Genomic DNA, 17,959 nt, shown 5'->3' with positions numbered 1-17,959 from the left:
CTCTCTCTGCTCCGGGGCCAGGGCTGAGGCAGAGGTAAGTGTTCCTATCAGTGCCGCCCCCTCCAAGAAGCCGTCCCTGGCTCCCTCAGAGCACACTGGCCCCCTCTCCTTCATCCCCTGGGAGCCCAGTCCTCGGGGTTCCTTAGGAGGGTCCCAGTCAAGGCCCAGCAGCCCCATGGAGACAGCTCAGGCCCTCGTGACAACCACCCTTTGAGACGTCCCTGTCCCCACATCCGGCAGCAGGTCCCGTGCTCGCTCGGCAGATCAGATGGGGACCGTCTCCTGGCCCGGCCTGGACTGGCCCTTCCTAACCGTCCTGGCCGCCCCAGCCTGATGACCCAGCTGATTAGGGGCCCTGGACAGTGCCCGGGACTTTCCTGCCCCCCTCCCCAGATCCAAATCACAGGCCAGGCTGGAGGGTCCGCCTGAGACCCTCTAGGTCAGGGATCCCCTGTTTGATGTGGGGAACTGAGGCACGGGGGTGGAGTTACCTGACCACCCACCAGGGTGTGGCCTCCTGGGCACAGACTTGGTCTCCTGCGCGCCAGCACGGGGGGTAGCCAAGGCTCCCAACTGTAGCTTCAGTGTTTTTCCTGGTGACGAATAAGGACAACATCAGCCTCTCCCTTGGCACACAGGCCCAGCAGTGCACCCACGACCGGGCACCCTCCTCCCTCACGGGAGCCGCACACCTGACGGCAGGGGCACACCTGGAGGGGTTGCCTTGGGGGAGGCAGGACAGTCCCACCCCACACAAGGGAGCAGGATCTGAGCCACCAGTCCCTGGCCCAGGGCACCCCTACCCAGGGCGATGTCATCCAGTGGGGAGGGAGCCTGAGGGGCAGGGTCTTCATGGAACCAGGTCCTCTAGTCCTGACCTCCGGGGCTGTCCCCAGGTCCCCACAGGCGGGGACTTCAGGGCCCTCACCCGTCCCAACTCAATTCACCTGCAGCACTGGGGACCCCGTCTCTCTGCCTGTGCCCAGCACGCCACTCCCGGCAGAGTGTTCCACAGCACCCAGATTCCAGGTCTGCTGAGAGAAGGAAGCTCCACGCACCATCCCGTGAGCCCCACATTCCTGTGACGTGGTGCCTTTCCCCACTGTCAGACAGGAGAGCCAAGTGAGGAACAGGGAGGGTGCCTGGCCCTGGCTATGGCCCCCGGCATGGTGTGGTCTCCTGTAGCCCAGGGCCCTGGGAGACCTGGGGTTGCTTCTGTCTGCAGTAACCTGGCCACCTGGGCACTGTCCCCTCAGTGGGAACCCTGTCCCCCCCACTCGCCCTCCCCCTCACACCCCCGGGGACAGGGAATCAGGGCCTCCTGCCAGCAGCCATGTGGGTGGCCTTGGAGCAGGTCCCCCCATCCCAGTCAAAACGCAGGTGGCTGCAGCCCTGGCCAGCGGCCTGCCTGCCACGTCCTGAGAGACCCTTCCTGCTGAAGCTGACGGTCACGTCCGCCAGTGGCACTGGGCTGAGCTTCAGTGAGCTTCCCGGGAATCTTGGATCTAATTTGGGAAGCTCTGGGACTGGAGCCTGCCCCGCCACCTCCACCTAGTGACCGGCTGCTACTGTCCACCTTCCCTTACACCGGAAACCCCATCCTGAGGGGCAGTGTTGCTTCCCTTCGGGTCTCATGCCTCCGACTCCCACCCCGCAAAACCGCCGCTGGGTGTGCAGAAGTGCTCACTGGGAGTCACCCCGTGCTGTCCCTGTGATCCCTAGAAGGTGGGATGGGCCAGAGGGAGGAAGGAGGGCCGGAGTTCCGGATCGATCATAAACAAGACGCTGGGCCTGCAGGACAGAAGCCTAGGGATGGGCTCGTGGTGCCCCTCTGCCCCCGCCCTCCAGGGGCTGCAGAGACAGAGGTCACGTGGGACTGAACCGGGCACTGGGAGTCGAGTCCACCCCTTGCAAGGACAGAGGTCATTTGCAGAGATCCGGCAGACTAAATGCACATCTCTGCATCTGACAGTTGGAAGGAAAGAGTGAATGTTTTTTTAGAGAGTTTTTTTCAACCAGAATAGCCTAGCCCCACATTTCATTTATGAGTATAATCATGTTCAAATATAAAACGCAAACAAGAGCCTGGGATAAAATGCGACACTCGCCAGACGCAAAGGGCTCAAGTATTGATGTAGAGAAAGACCTCAAAATGAATTTGAAAATCTGAAACTCAGGCCGGGTGCGGTGGCTCACGCCTGTCATCCCAGTACTTTGGGAGGCCGAGGCAGGCGGATCACTTTGAGATCCGGAGTTTGAGACCAGCCTGGCCAACATGGTGAAACCCCATCTCTACTGAAAATACAAAAATTAGCCGGGCATGGTGGCAGGCGTCTGTAATCCCAGCTACACGGGAGGCCAAGATGGGAGGATCGCTTGAGCCCAGGAGTTCAAGGCTGCAGTGAGCCCTGATCACACCACTGCACTTCAGCCTGGATGACAGAGTGAGATCCTGTCTCAAAGCAAACAACTGGGCAAAGCAAAAGCGTTGGACAGAGGGGCCGGGAGAAGACCTCGTGAGAAGCGCGGGGTAGGGGCTCGTGACGGGCAGCCCCAGGGCTCCCGGTGACCATGCTCTCTCTTGACCCAGTTGTGGGGACCTGGCTGTCCTTTACAATCATCTTTAAATTGCCGGAGTGGCTCTGTGTGACGTGAATGCTGGATGCATTGTGTGGGGAGAAGCCAGCCCCGGGGACCAGGGCTGCCCAGGAGACCCCATCCCACAGTGAACGGCTGTGCCTTGGGGACCGGGAACCCGCAGCTCCGGCAGCTGTCCCCAGCACACCTGGACGCCGCCTCCCCCAGTGACATCCACAACCAGAAACACAGCAACCCACACCAGTGATTTTCATGCACTTTAATGAAGTCCAGCGCTCAGAAGGATTAGCGCCCACCACCAGCTACCCGGGCAGGGGAGGGCCGGAGGGCCCGGTGCAGGGGTCAGGCTTAGGACAGAGGAGGGGGCTCAGGATGGGGAAGGGTCCTCAGGACAGGGGAAGGGGCTCGGGACAGAGCAGGGGACTCAGGACAGGAAGGGGCACTCAGGACGGGGCAGGGAAGGTGTGGGGGACAGTAGCCACCTGTGTCGGAAGCAGTGGTGTTTTGGACAGGAGGGGCTGGCCCTCCGCTGACCTGGGTGATACAGGCCTGGCTCAGGGCTTCTCGGGGACGTAGCGATGGATCCAGTCCAAGTAGTAGGTGACGCGGGTGTAGATGCCGGGCCGGTTGGGTTGGGCACAGCCCTCGCCCCAGCTGACCACGCCCGCCTGCAGCCAGGTGCCATTCACCTTGCAGACCAGGGGCCCTCCGGAGTCGCCCTGCAAAGGGCAGGGGTCAGTGCTCACCAGCCAGGCCCGGGCGTGGGGGCTGTGATGCGGGGCGGGGAACACGCAGAGCCCACCTGGCAGGAGTCCCTCCGGCTGTTCCCGGCACACAGCATGTCGTCACGGACGATGCGGACGTCGTCCCCCGTGTAGAGGCCAGAGTGGTATTTTGCATCACAAATGTGGTTTTTCATTATGGGGACCTTCACCTGCTTCAGGGGAAATGGCGGTGGGAGGGGCTCTGCAGGTGGGAAAGAGGGTGCAGACTCAGGAGGGGGCCCGGCAACCCCCACCCAGAGCCCAGAGGGAGCCCAGGGACTGGACTGTGGCTAAGACCCAGCACCCACTTCCCACTGTCTCCAGCCCCACCATTATTGTTCACGTCGCCCCAACCGGTGACCCAGCATGGCGTCCCCGGGGGGAAAGTCTCCGAGGCAGGGGGCAGGGTGACCGTGTGGACGTGGCTGGAGACGTTCACGGGCTCCTCCAGCTCCAGCAGGGCAATGTCCGCCCCAGTCTGGACGGTGTAGAACTGCGGGTGCACGATGATCCTGCTGACCGGCAGCAGCTGGTCCTGGTAGTAGAGGTGCTGCTCCCGCAGCTGCACCCTGAGGTCGGCCAGATCCTTGACGTCCCTGGCCAGCGGAGGCTCCCACTCAGGGCCCTGGGCAGCCTCCAGGAGCACCCGGGAGCCAGGGCACACATCCGGCCCTCGCCCACCCCACCAGGCCCCGGGAGACTCACGGTCCCACGCAGTGCGCCGCGGTCAGCACCCACTGGGGGTGGATGAGGGAGCCCCCACAGAAGTGCATCCAGTACTGGCCGTGGAATCTCAGGCTCACCTGCCAGGGCCACTTGCTCCCGGGGGCCTCCTGCCCCCCGACGATGTCCGCTCGCTGCAGGGCCTGGCTCGGGGCTGGGGCAGGAGCCAGTTCAGGACCAGGAAGCAGCCCCACAACTGGACCCAGCCCTTCCCCGTGCGGGGGCCAGCCCGGCCTCCCCAGAACCCACCCAGGCCCTGGCCTGTGGAATGTGGTGAGGGGCAGGGTGGACCCCGGCTGGGACTCACCAGGGGCCGCGTGGGCCGGGCTCACCAGGAAGGGCAGCGCCAGCAGCAGCAGGTTCAGCATCTGGGGAGCAAGGAGGGGCATCGTGGGCCTGGCCAGAGCTCACGGGACAGGGCTGGGGGCTGCAGATTGTGGGGTGAAGAATGGAGGTGGGACAGGGGGCCTGGGTCTTGGTGCTCTGAGGCTGGGCCACTCTGCTCCAGGTGACGCTGATGTCAGGTTTCTGAGAGTGGGGACTTACCCTGGCCGCTCCCTGTTCCTTCTACCCAGCAGGCTTTCCCCTCCCCATTTATCCTTCCAGATCAGGACGGGGTGGAGGAGGGGCCACTGCGCCCTCCCATCCAGATACGGAGGAAGTGGATGACTCAGACCCAGGGCCCCCATGTAACACGTGCCCCCGCCACCCTCATGCCCTCTGTGTGTGGGGCTGCCAGGCAGGCCCCACCGAGGGCTGAGCACTGGAGGCTCGCAGCTCCACCTGTCAGCTGGTGGATCCCAGCAGCGGAACGCACCACCTTCCCGCTAGTGGGATCAGCTGCCCTGTCCCGGTGCCAGGAGGCCTTCAGGCACAGCTGCACCCAGGCGGCCTGGCTGCCCCATGCTACAAGACCAGTTGCCCCGAAACCTGTTTCCCCAAGAGGGACACGGGATGGGGAACTCATGACCATGGGCCACCGTCCGAGAGACAGGAAGGTGCCCACGGGGTGGGGACATGACAGGTGTCACCTCTCCTACGGACTCCGAATCCACGGGGTGGGGCCAGCCCTCCTCGACTCACTTGGTGGGGGGCTCACAAGAGACCCCCTTGTCAGATGAGGAAACAGCCTTGAGAGGGGACAGCACCGAGTGTCCTCAGCCAGGAAGGGGCCCTGCTCTCCACCCCTGGTATGAGACGCAAGTCCTCCTACAAGTCCTCAATGTCCACCTCTGGGGTTGTCCGTGCAGGTCCCCTGGTCTGCAGGTGCCTCATTATCGTGGGATCTGAGCTTCATCTGCAGAGGGAGTAGACGGGAGTGGGGTGCGACCCCAGGAGACCCAGCCCAGCTCCCCAAGGACTCACCTCCAGCCCCAGCCCAGCTCCCCACGGACTCACCTCCAGCCCCAGCCCAGCTCTCTGTGTACTCACCTCCAGCCCAGACCCAGCTCCCCATGGTCTCACCCCCGGTCCCAGCTCCCTGTGCTCTCCGTCCATCCAGCACTGACACTGTCCCTGCAGGTCCGTCCATCCCACCTCCCGACTCCCCTGGGCCTGCTGGTCACTGAGGCCTCCAGCCAATCTCCTCCCCTTCTGAGCCCCAGGAACCCCTGCCTGCCCCCCAACCCCCAACACAGGGGGTCAACCCCCAACAGCCACTCCAGGGCTACCCCTGCCCCCACCCTGCCTGGGACTAGCCTGTTTTGGGGCTGACTCTGCACACGAGGCCATATCCACCTGAACTCCTTCCAGGCAGCATCCCCAGGGGAACAGGCAGGGGTGGCCGAGACCGCTCCTCCTCATGACCCTGCTCCTCATGCATTCTCTGGACAGACTCCCCAGAGGCCTCCACCTGCCCCGTCCTGGTTCCATGAACGAGGCCCACAAGATGGGACCCTCAGGAGCCCAGGAAGTGAGGGGATGGGGTGATGGGGGACACCAGGGATGAGGGTGGGGCAGGGACACAGGAGACACCAGGGCTGACGGTGAAGAAGAGACTCAGGGGACGCCAGGGCTGGGGGAACCCAGGGACACACGTGACGCCAGGGCTGGGGGAACCCAGGGACACACGTGACGCCAGGGCTGGGGTGTGCAGAGGGCTCTGGCACCCCTGCGTCAAGGGCTCTGGTCCCTCCTCCTAGGAACGCTCCGATTGGTCAGGCCTGGGAGCGGACCAGTCGGCACCGTGGGAATGCGAGTGCTTTGATTGGCTAACACTGGGCCCATGAGGGCGAGTCCTGGGCACCCTGCCCCATCCCCGGCCCCTCACCTGGGGTGCTGCAGGGCTGGGGTCCAGGCCATTGACAGACACTGGGAAAGAGGCCACACGGGGCAATGTCCCCGAGAGAAGGGTGGGGAGCCGGGTTAGACGACAGCGACATGTCCGGACTCAGTGCAGCAATGGGAAACTCAGCCCCAGGAGCTTGCTGGGCTGGGGAGATGGACACTGGCATGTGGAGAGGCCCAGGCAGCAAGGGCTCATGAGGCAGAAACCTGGAGAGGAGAGAACGGCACAGATGCCCGGAGGCATCTGCAGGGGGGTCCCCCTGGCGTCCTTGGCCCAGTGCGGGAGATGCAGAGACGCAGAAGTCACGTCAGAAACAAGAACCACCAGAGAAGATGGGCAGAGGAGTCCGGGAGTGCACGCAGAGCTGGGAATACCGTGTGTCCCCACGAGCCCAGTGTGGAAACCTTGTCAGAGGCCGGCACTGGAGAGTCCTCAGAAGGGTATCGAAGGGTACTGGGGGGAAAATATTCCCAAAACCGAAGGCTTCTCTGGATCCACCCTCACAAAGTTGCAAAGCAAACTGCAGACGGATCCAAATGATTGCAAGCAACTTAACTGCCTGTGAGAACACATCCCAAAATGGTGTCAAGGAATCGAACACAATCCAGCACGCAGCAGAACACTCCGGAGAGTGTTCACGAGACATGGCGGCTGGTCAAAAATAAGCAGGCGGCCGGGCGCGGTGGCTCACGCCTGTCATCCCAGCACTTTGGGAGGCCGAGGTGGGCAGATCATGAGGTCAGGAGATCGAGACTATCCTGGTCCACAGGGTGAAACCCCGTCTCTACTAAAAACATAATAATTAGCCAGGTGTGGTGGCACATGCCTGTAATCCCAGCTACTCAGGAGACTGAGGCAGGAGAATCGCTTGAACCAGGGAGTCAGAGGTTGCAGTGAGCCGAGATTGTGCCACTGCATTCCAGTCTGGCAACAAAGCGAGACTCTGTCTTAACAAAGAAAAAAAAAAAAAAAAGTAGGCATGAAAAAGGTTGACCCTCCAATAAAAAAAATCAGTCATGGCCAGGCATGGTGGCTCACACCTGTAATCCCAGCACTTTGGGAGGCTGAGGTGGGTGGATCACAAGGTCAGGAGATCGAGACCATCCCGGCTAACACGATCAAATCCCATCTCTACTGAAAATACAAAAAATTAGCCGGTCATGGTGGCGGGCGCCTGTAGTCCCAGCTACTCGGGAGGCTGAGGCAGGAGAATGGCGTGAACCTGGGAGGCAGAGCTTGCAGTGAGCTGAGATCCGGCCACTGCACTCCAGCCTGGGGGACAGAGCAAGACTCCATCTCAAAAAAAAAAAAAAAAAAGAAAGAAAAGAAATGTGAAAGGAAATTCTGCAGAAAGAAGATAAGAGATGAAAATCTAGACCTAAACTAAGGGAAGGCAAGCTCTGGAAATGGAAACAGCTGTGACTGTGTAAGACAGTTTTCTCTCTCAAAAAATATTGGAAAGAGAATTGACAGTCTGACGCAACAACAGTAAAGCAAGTGCAGGTATTGTGTGGTTTATGGAATACACACAGGTGTGATGTGTGCTACAGTAACAGGAGGATTCAGGGGAGACTAAAAGCAGGTTGTCCCAAGGTGAAATTGCACATGAGGTTGTATGGCGTTTTGGAATTCATACACTTTATTTATTATTATTATTATTATTTTTGAGACAGAGTCTCACTCTGTTGCCCAGGCTGGAGTGCAGTGGTGCCATCTCGGCTCACTGCAAGCTCTGCCTCCCAGGTTCATGCCAGTCTCCTGCCTCGGCCTCCCAAGTAGCTGGGACTACAGACGCCCACCACCACACCTGGCTAGTTTTTTGTATTTTTAGTAGAGACGGGGTTTGACTGTGTTAGCCAGGATGGTCTCGATCTCCTGACACCCGCCTCAGCCTCCCAAAGTGCTGGGATTAGAGGCGTGAGCCACCACGCCCAGCCCATACACTTTATTTTTTAGAGCAGTTTTAAGTTTACAGACAACTAGGCAGATAGTACAGATAGTATAACCCCCACACCCCCTCCACACACACACAGAGTTTCCTGTGATTAACATTTTGCAATAGTGTGGTGCATTGTTACAGGTGATGAACGATATTGATACATTATTACTAACTAACGCCCACAGTTTCCATGAGGGTTTACTCTGTTTGTTGTACATTGTGTTCTGAGGGTCGTGTGTGGCAATTGCACAAGTCATGTGTCCACCATTACTGTATTATGCAGAATACATCCACTGCCCTCAAAATCTCGTGCTCCATTGCCTCTCCCCCTCCGCAACCCCTGCAAGCTATGGATATTTTCATTGTCTCTGAAGTTTTGATTTATCCACCATAGATGATACACTGTTAACTTTTTCCGACTGGCTTTTTTCACTTTTTTCGCAGTTAAGGCCCTTCTATGTCTTTTCAAGGCTTGATAGCTCGTTGCTTTTATTTATTTATTTATTTTGAGACGGAGTCTTGTTCTGTCACCAGGCTGGAGGGCAGTGGCACGATCTTGGCTCACCACAACCTCCAACTCCCTGGTTCAAGTGATCCTCCTGCCTCAGCCTCCCGAGTAGCTGGGATTACAGGCATGCACCACCACGCCCACTTAATTTTTATATTTTTGGCAGAGACAGAGTTTCACCATGCTGGCCAGGCTGGTCTTGATCTACTGACCTCAACCTCGTGATCTGCCTGCCTCAGCCTCCAAGCGTGCTGAGATGACCGGCATGAGCCACCGCACCCGGCCGGGTTGCTTATGCTGGGATGACAGGCGTGACTACGTGCCCGGCCGGGTTTCTTGTTCTCTTTAATGTTGACTTTCAGAGTTCTTGGTATATTCTGGATAATCATCCTTTATCAGATACAAGTTTTGCAAAGATATTCTCCCAGTCTGTGGCTTGTCTTTTCCTTCTCTTAACAATGTTTCTTTAGAGCAGAGGTTTTTAATTTTTATTTATTTATTTATTTATTTATTTATTTATTTTGAGATGGAGTCTTGCTCTGTTGCCCAGGCTGGAGTGCAGTGGTGCAATCCTAGCTCGCTGAAGCTTCAACCTCCCAGGCTCAAGCGATCCTCCCACCTCAGCCTCCCGAGTGGCCACCGGTCTGTCCGGTTTGGGGGCAGTGCTTTGCCCGTGAGCCCAGTTCTCAGATGGCTGTTCAGCTGTGTTTCATTTCGCCCAGCGTTTCCGATGTGGTTGTGAGGATGGGCTTGATGACTTCCAATCCCTTTGTATGTCCGAGTGGGAACTGAATGTATAGATATATTTTTTATTGAGAGAAAATTAAATAAACAGAATGCACAGACCTGAAATGTCCAGTTCAATAAATTGTGATGATTCCAAACCTGTGTAACCATGGCGCAAAGCAAGATGTATCACCCTAGGTTGTCTGCTCCCCGCCCCTTCAGGCAGGTGACCGAGAGGTGAGGAAACACTCTAGGGTGATGAAAATGGCCCGTGTTCCTGTCGCTCCACCTACGGAGGGCTTTGAAATTTCCTTCCAGCAAGATTTGTCTTTTTTGGTGCAGAGATCTTGCATGCCTTCTATTAAATGTATTCCTGGTGTTTGATTTTTTTATTGTGTAGTAAAGGGTATTGATGTTCGCGTTGATCTTCCAATATTCATGGCTGGCATTTAGAAATAAAATAATACTTTTGGTATTGGTTTTGTATCTGGCAGCCCCGCTAAGTCCCTTATTCCAGGGTGTGTGAAACCCGGATTTTCTAGGCAGCAATGAGACGTCTCTCTCCCTCCGGAGCGCTGCACTTCCCCGAGTCTCCACCAGAGGGGGCCCCTGACCATGCAAAGCGGAGCCCGGGAGCGGCCGAGGCAGGTGCTGGGAGAAAGCCGGGGCGTTTGTGGGAGGGCGGTGTGGGGGCGGGGAGGGGGCAGGGCAGGTGCGGGGAGGGGGCAGGGCAGGTGCGGGGAGGGGAGGGGAACTTCCAGGGCTGGAATAGGCCCTGCGTGTGACCGTAGCAGGTAATTGCGCCCTCTCTGCCTCAGTTTCCCCACGGGGAGAAGAGACTGTTCTGGGGTGCGAGCCCAGGCTGTGCAGGCCTGGAGCGGGGTCTCCCTCCAGGCCTAGCCTGTGGCCATTGTCCTCCACTCCCCTGGGAGGAGGGAGCTGGAGGGCCTCATGCAGGTCAGGGGCCAAGGGTCAGAGGTTGGGGGAGGAAGAGCCACTGACGCTGGCCCAGAGATCGCTTAGCCACCAGACGCAGGAGACAGCCAAAAGGAGGACGAGTTGGGGGAGGAGGAAGAAGCCCCCCGGAAGGGGGGCTGGGGAGCCGCCTGAGCCCCCGATGCTGGGGCCGGCTCGCACAGGCAGAGAGGAGGGTGTAGACCCCTGACCAGTCCAGGAAGCTGTAGCTCTTGACCCAACTCATGACACCAACCTGCCCTCAGGAACCATGCACCTGGCAGACCAGAGGCCCTCCCGAGTCACCCTGAGGGCAGAGAAGGCAAGCACTAGCAGGTGGGGGGCCCGGTTTCCGGGCTCCAGCACCCCCACGCTCCGTGCCCAGCCTGGCTCATCAGGTGGCTTTCGTTGGGGAACCGCAGAGTGAAACCTCAGGGAGTGCCCACCGCACACCCACGGAAACGGCAGAAGCTTTCTAAACAGTCAAGCTCTGCTCACATCTCCACCCCACCCCTTCCCTTTCCCTCCAATAGATTCGGTCCTAAAGCCTCGCGTGGGGCGGGTCCCAGGGTGGACCTGGGGCGCCACAGCCACACTGGCCCAGAGTGGGGGGCACACGGGGGATTGATGAGATCAATGAATTGGGGGTGGAACCAGCTTCCCAGTGCTGGAGAAGGCGGCCCGATGGGAGAGGAGAAATGCAGAGTAAGCCCCGTGGGGTGGAACCAGAGCTGAGGCACTGTGAGAGCTCATGGTTTTCATTATAGAGACGGCCGTGTGGATGTGTACGTGGGAGTGTGTGCGTGTCAGTGTGTGTGTGCATGTGTGAGGGTGTGCATACGCGTGTATGTGTGTGCATGCGTGAGTGTGAATGTGTGCATGTGTGTTCATGTGTGCATGTGAACATTTCTGTGTGTGCATATGTGCATGCGAGTGTGCACACGTGTGTGCGTGAGTGCACATGTGAGAGTGCATGGACCAAGTACATGCATGTGTGGGCATATGTGTGTGCACGCACAAGTGTGTGTACATGTGTGAGTGTGAATGTGTGTGTCCTTATTTGCGTGTGAGCATTCGTGTGTGCATATGTGCATGTATATGAGTGTGTGTGCACACATGTGCATGCATGTGAGTGCATGTGTGAGTGTGCATGGATCTAGTATGTGCATGTGTGTGCGTGTGTGTGCACACGTGTGTGTGCGTATGAATGCATGTGTAAGTGTGCATGGACGAAGTGTGTGTATGAGTGTGCATGTGTGGATATGTGAGTGTGCATGGATCAAGTGTGTGCATGCGTTGCATATGCGTGAGTGTGCGCTTGAACCCAGAAGGTGGAGGTTGCAGTGAGCCGAGATCGCGCCATTGCACGCCAGCCTGGGCAACAGTGTGAGACTCTGTCTCAAAAAATAAATAAAATAAGATAGATAAATAAAAACTAAATATCCATGAGTCAATGCCGATATAAATAAATAGTTGAAGAAGTAAACAGTGGGGGGAAGAGACCAGGTGCAGTGTGGCTCACGCCTGTAATCCCAGCACTTTGGGAGGCCAAGGCGGGGGGATCACGAGGTCAGGAGATCGAGACCATCCTGGCTAACACGGTCAAACCCCGTCTCTACTAAAAATACAAAACATTAGCAGGGTGTGGTGACGGGCATCTGTAGTCCCAGCCAGTCCGGAGGCTGAGGCAGGAGAATGACATGAACCCGGGAGGCGGAGCTTGCAGTGAGCTGAGATGGCGCCACTGCACTCCAGCCTGGGCGACAGAGCGAGACTCTGTCTCAAAAATAAATAAATAAATAAATAAATAAAATAAATGGGGGGAAGAGACAAATTTCCATGCAGAGTTCAAAATAATGTCACAGCCCTCCCCTCTCATGGAGGTGGAGCACAGCAGAACCCCCAACCCCACCTGGCTAGTCAGGGGACTTCCTTCCAAACACTGCAGCACTGAGGCCAACAGGGAGGGGCTGCACAGTGAGGAACCAGCTATGCCTGAGCCGGCGGTAAATCAGGTTGACGGCTCTCTCGACCCCAGGCGACTCCACGCGGCCCCACCACACGGCAGGAAGGCACTTCGCCTCTGTGCCCTTCCTCCCAAAACCCACGACCTCAGGCTAAGCCTGAGAAAAACGTCAAAAAATCCCCATTGGCTGGCACTCTACATCCCGGACATCCCGGCCACAGCATCCCCTCCAAGTCCCCAGGACACCACCTCCCTGCGATGCCAGCTCCCGCGTCTCTGAAACCCCGGTAAACTGGAGTCACCCAATGATCGCCAGATTTATTTTGCGTTTTCATTCTGAACTGGGTGGAACCTTCTTGAGCGTAGAGGGTCCTTTCCACTGTTTTCCTGAATTGTGGGTTCTGTTATCGTTTTTATATGTTGCTGGTTGGGCATGACTAGAGTTCAACTTTTTGCTGCTGGACGGCAGAGGTAGGACGCGACGCTTCCTGAGAGGCTCCGGGGCAGGCCCCACAGGTCCATCCACCTCCCCTGGGACCCAGCCCTGCAGCACCCCAGGTGAGGGGCCAGGATCGGGGGAGGGTGCCCAGGACTCACCCTGATGGGCCCGGTGTTAGCCAATCAAAGCACTCGCATCCCCACGGTGCCGACTGGTCCGCTCCCATGCCTGACCCAATCACAGCGTTCCTAGGAGGAGGGACCAGAGCCCCTGACCGGAGCCCTCTGCACACCCCAGCCCTGGCGTCACGTGTGTCCCTGGGTTCCTCCAGCCCTGGTGTCCCCTGAGTCTCTTCTTCACCGTCAGCCCTGGTGTCTCCTGTGTCCCTGCCCCACCCTCATCCCTGGTGTCCCCCATCACCCCATCCCCTCACTTCCTGGGCTCCTGAGGGTCCCATCTTGTGGGCCTCGTTCATGAAACCAGGACGGGGCAGGTGGAGGCCTCTGGGGAGTTTGTCCAGAGAATGGATGAGGAGCAGGGTCGTGAGCAGGAGCGGTCTCGGCCACCCCTGCCTGTTCCCTGGGGATGCTGCCTGGAAGGAGTTCAGGTGGATATGGCCTCGTGTGCAGAGTCAGCCCCAAATCAGGCTGGTCCCAGGCAGGGTGGGGGCAGGGGGAGCCCTGGAGTGGCCCTGTGTTGGCAGTTGGGGGACAGGCGGGGGGTCCTGGGGCTCAGAAGGGGAGGAGGTGGGCTCAAGGCCTCAGTGACCAGCAGGGCCAGGGGAGTCGGGAGGTGGGGTGGACGGACCTGCAGGGACAGTGTCAGTGCTGGATGGACGGAGAGCACAGGGAGCTGGGACCGGAGGTGAGTCCATGGGGAGCTGGACTAGGGCTGGGGTGAGTCCGTGGGGAGCTGGGCTGGGTCTCCTGAGGTCACACCCGCACTGTCGTCTGCTCCTCCCTCTGCAGATGAAACTCGGATTCCACGATAACGAGGCACCCGCAGACCAGGGGACCTGCACAGACAGCCCCAGATGTGGACATCGAGGACTCGTAGGAGGACTTGAGTCTCATATGGGGAGTGGGAGTGATGGAACAGGAGCACCCTCATCTCAGACAAACACCGCCGCTTTCAGCTCCAGCTCCCTTTCCAGCCTCCTGCATTTCAAGGACATCACTTCTCTTCTAACTACAAGCAGCCAAAAAGCAGATAAGGCAGGCTGAGCACAGAGGGAGGTGGAGGGAAAGTCTCTTGGGTAACTGCCAAACTTCACCCTCATACAATGGGTCCCAGTAAAACAGTGGGCCTTAAAACCACCTTCCTTTCCCTTCAGGTGCACTAAGACAGGGAAGCTAAAAGCAGACGGGGTACGCCGTATGCCTGCAGCTGCAGGAAGATGTATGGGAACAGACACACAACTATCCCTCCCAGAGTGGCAAAAAGAAGAGTCACAGAAGCAGTCCAAGTCTCTGATAAGCTCTCCTGCCCTCAATCCTTAAAACTCTTAGTCTCTAAGAGCGTGTGGCTCTGACCTAACTCAGCCAGCCGCCCCTCTCCGGTTTGCTTAAAATAAAACTGTCCCTGTTGACTGTGAGGCTGCCCTTCATGTTTCTCTCCTCTTTCTTTAATTCTTACAGGGAGCAGGGCCCCTTGCTGGCTGAGGACACTCGGTGCTGTCCCCTCTCAAGGCTGTTTCCTCATCTGACAAGGGGGTCTCTTGTGAGCCCCCCACCAAGTGAGTCGAGGAGGGCTGGCCCCACCCCGTGGATTCGGAGTCCGTAGGAGAGGTGACACCTGTCATGTCCCCACCCCGTGGGCACCTTCCCGTCTCTCAGAGGGTGGCCCACGGTCATGAGTTCCCCATCCCATGTCCCTCTTGGGGAAACAGGTTTCGGGGCAACTGGTCTTGTAGCATGGGGCAGCCAGGCCGCCTGGGTGCAGCTGTGCCTGAAGGCCTCCTGGCACCGGAACAGGGCAGCTGATCCCACCAGCGGGAAGGTGGTGCGTTCCGCTGCTGGGAACCACCAGCTGACAGGTGGAGCTGCGAGCCTCCAGTGCTCAGCCCTCGGCGGGGTCTGCCTGGCAGCCCCACACACAGAGGGCATGAGGGTGGCGGGGGCACGTGTTACATGGGGGCCCTGGGTCTGAGTCATCCACTTCCTCCGTATCTGGATGGGAGGACGCAGTGGCCCTCCTCCACCCCATCCTGATCTGGAAGGATAAATGGGGAGGGGAAAGCCTGCTGGGTAGAAGGAACAGGGAGCGGCCAGGGTAAGTCCCCACTCTTAGAGACCTGACATCAGCGTCACCCGGAGCAGAGTGGCCCAGCCTCAGACTCAGAGCACCAAGACCCAGGCCCCCTGTCCCACCTCCATTCTTCACCCCACAATCTGCAGCCCCCAGCCCTGTCCCGTGAGCTCCGGCCAGGCCCACGATGCCCCTCCTTGCTCCCCAGATGCTGAACCTGCTGCTGCTGGCGCTGCCCTTCCTGGTGAGCCTGGCCCACGCGGCCCCTGGTGAGTCCCAGCCGGGGTCCACCCTGCCCCTCACCACATTCCACAGGCCAGGGCCTGGGTGGGTTCTGGGGAGGCCGGGCTGGCCCCCGCACGGGGAAGGGCTGGGTCCAGGTGGGGGGCTGCTTCCTGGTCCTGAACTGGCTCCTGCCCCAGCCCCGGGCCAGGCCCTGCAGCGAGCGGGCATCGTCGGGGGGCAGGAGGCCCCCAGGAGCAAGTGGCCCTGGCAGGTGAGCCTGAGATTCCACGGCCAGTACTGGATGCACTTCTGTGGGGGCTCCCTCATCCACCCCCAGTGGGTGCTGACCGCGGCGCACTGCGTGGGACCGTGAGTCTCCCGGGGCCTGGTGGGGTGGGCGAGGGCCGGATGTGTGCCCTGGCTCCTGGGTGCTCCTGGAGGCTGCCCAGGGCCCTGAGTGGGAGCCTCCGCTGGCCAGGGACGTCAAGGATCTGGCCGACCTCAGGGTGCAGCTGCGGGAGCAGCACCTCTACTACCAGGACCAGCTGCTGCCGGTCAGCAGGATCATCATGCACCCGCAGTTCTACACCGTCCAGACTGGGGCGGACATTGCCCTGCTGGAGCTGGAGGAGCCCGTGAATGTCTCCAGCCACGTCCACACGGTCACCCTGCCCCTTGCCTCGGAGACTTTCCCCCCGGGGACGCCGTGCTGGGTCACCGGCTGCGGCGACGTGGACAATGATGGTGGGTCCGGGGACAGCGGGAGGCTGGGCCAGGTGGGCACCAGGTCACAGTCATGGGCCAGCCTCTGGGGTGATGGGTTCCCTCGGGGCGGCTCAGGGAGGGGGATTCTGGAGGCCAGGATGAATGGAGCGGGTGGGGGCGAGAGGCAGCAGGTGCCCTGAGCAGAGACGGTGAGTCCAACAGGCCTGGGCGCACCCCAACCCCAGGGCTTGGGCAAGTCCCTTAGCACCTCTGTGCCTCGGTTTCCCCTAACCTGAAAGGGTGCATCAAAAGTTCGTACGTCACGGACTTGCTACGTGGAGAGAGAAATCACAAGGGGGTCTTGCTGGAAGGAGCGAGACGGGTGCTGGGATGAGACCTGCCTGCCCTCCATCCCTGTGCCACGGTCAGCTCAGGGTCTTGGGACTCCAGGTCGTGGCAGGTGCTGTGGGGGGCTGGATGAAGTTCACTCTGACCCTCCATGAGGCACATTTTCACTTCTAGTAGGTCTTGTCCCCATTTTATCCATAATTCAGAGCAAAGCTTTGGGCCACAGCCTGAGCGGCGGCCCTGAGCTGTGACGTCGGGGCCACTCAGAGGGGGCCGGAGCGACAGTCCTGCTCTTCCACTGAGCAGCGGCCCTGGGCTGTGACCTCGGGGCCACTCAGAAGGGGCCAGAGCCACAGTCCTGCTCTTCCACTGAGCAGCGGCCCTGGGCTTTGACCTTGGGGCCACTCAGAGGGGGCCGGAGCCACAGTCCTGCTCTTCCACCCCACACAGAGGAGAAGCTGAGCCTGGGGCCCTGTGTTCCCCTCGACTGTGGGTCTGACTGTGGACCGTGGGCCCAGCCCAGACCAAAGTCAGCTGAGCCCCGGGGGGGGGACAGGGGCCCAGGCCCTGCACTCCTGTGCCATGGATCCCAGCCTGGCAACCTCCAGGGCCCTCCCCTCCCTTCCCCAGATGGGGCTTAAATGGGGCCGGGACCCAGGATCAGCCTCAGGGGAGGGGCCCGGCCTGCACTCGCCGCCCTTCCCCCGGGGCCGCAGGCACAGGACAGTGCTGGCCACATGGCGCTGTCTCCCCGGCCCATGACTCGGCCGCCAAGTCCACGCAGCAGCACCCATCCAGCCCCAGGCCCGGCTCCACCTCCCCCTCCGCCCACAGTGCAACTGCCGCCGCCATACCCACTGAAGGAGGTGGAAGTCCCCATAGTGGAAAACCAACTTTGCGATGCGGAATATCACACCGGCCTCCACACGGGAGACAGCTTTCAAATCGTCCGTGATGACATGCTGTGTGCGGGGAGCGCAAAGCACGACTCCTGCCAGGTGGGTCCTCGTGTCCCCCACCCTGATCCCCGGAGCCTGGCTGGCAAGCGCTGACTCCCCCACCCCGATCCCCGGAGCCTGGCCGGCAAGCGCTGACCCCTGCCCTTCGCAGGGCGACTCCGGAGGCCCCTGGTCTGCCAGGTGAATGGCACCTGGCTGCAGGCGGGCGTGGTCAGCTGGGGTGAGGGCTGTGCCCAGCCCAACCGGCCCGGCATCTACACCCGCGTCACCTACTACTTGGACTGGATCCAGCGCTACGTCCCCAAGAAGCCCTGAGCCAGGCCTGGGTTACCGGGATCAGCGGAGGGCCAGCCCCTCCTGTCCAAAACACCACTGCTTCCGACCCAGGTGGCGACTGCCCCCCACACCTTCCCCCATCCTGAGCCCCCTCACCCACCCTGAGCCCCTCCCCTTTCTTGAGCCCCCCAATCCTGAGCCCCTCCCCCATCCTAAGCCCCCTGCCCCCTCCCATATCCTGAGCCCCCTCCCCCATCCTAAGCCCCTCCCCCATCCTGAGCCTCCTCCCCCACCC

The 17,959-nt window shown here is 59.8% G+C and overlaps 2 protein-coding genes across 3 annotated transcripts; one reads left to right on the top strand and one right to left on the bottom strand.

Moving 5' to 3' along the window:
* Positions 1 to 2,842: 2,842 nt before the first annotated feature.
* LOC104681498 (tryptase alpha/beta-1) lies at positions 2,843 to 4,670 on the bottom strand. 2 transcript variants are annotated; one of them, XM_030924984.1, is made up of 6 exons: positions 4,632 to 4,670; positions 4,393 to 4,453; positions 4,068 to 4,239; positions 3,693 to 3,958; positions 3,401 to 3,564; positions 2,843 to 3,317 (listed from the first exon to the last, which is right to left on the bottom strand). In XM_030924984.1, exons 2-6 carry the CDS (start codon positions 4,451 to 4,453, stop codon positions 3,153 to 3,155), a joined length of 828 nt encoding a protein of 275 aa, XP_030780844.1. In that variant the 5' UTR covers positions 4,632 to 4,670; the 3' UTR covers positions 2,843 to 3,152. The 2 variants fall into 2 exon arrangements, with proteins under 2 accessions (XP_030780844.1, XP_010386096.1); XM_010387794.2 differs by lacking the exon at positions 4,632 to 4,670 and having other exon boundaries at positions 4,393 to 4,474.
* Positions 4,671 to 15,162: 10,492 nt separating this feature from the next.
* Positions 15,163 to 17,857, top strand: LOC104681499 (tryptase alpha/beta-1-like). The gene is given in 7 exon segments (XM_010387795.2): positions 15,163 to 15,175; positions 15,360 to 15,420; positions 15,574 to 15,745; positions 15,855 to 16,120; positions 17,264 to 17,427; positions 17,540 to 17,555; positions 17,558 to 17,857. Coding segments are annotated over 6 exon segments (825 nt in total). The 5' UTR covers positions 15,163 to 15,175; the 3' UTR covers positions 17,704 to 17,857.
* The last annotated feature ends 102 nt before the right edge of the window (positions 17,858 to 17,959 follow it).

Source organism: Rhinopithecus roxellana, chromosome 20 (assembly GCF_007565055.1).
Source record: "Rhinopithecus roxellana isolate Shanxi Qingling chromosome 20, ASM756505v1, whole genome shotgun sequence".
Taxonomy (NCBI): domain Eukaryota; kingdom Metazoa; phylum Chordata; class Mammalia; order Primates; family Cercopithecidae; genus Rhinopithecus; species Rhinopithecus roxellana.
This window is presented reverse-complemented; position numbering and strand designations above follow the sequence as displayed.

Bases quoted from the DNA above. Each gene is read 5' to 3' on its own strand.
- LOC104681498 (XM_010387794.2), bottom strand. From the start codon at position 4,474: ATGCCCCTCCTTGCTCCCCAGATGCTGAACCTGCTGCTGCTGGCGCTG. The intron at 4,240-4,392 runs GTGAGTCCCAGC...CTCCTGCCCCAG, and splicing joins CCCGGCCCACGCGGCCCCTG to CCCCGAGCCAGGCCCTGCAG. The intron at 3,565-3,692 runs GTGGGGCTGGAG...TCCCACCTGCAG, and splicing joins GGGCGACGTGAACAATAATG to AGCCCCTCCCACCGCCATTT.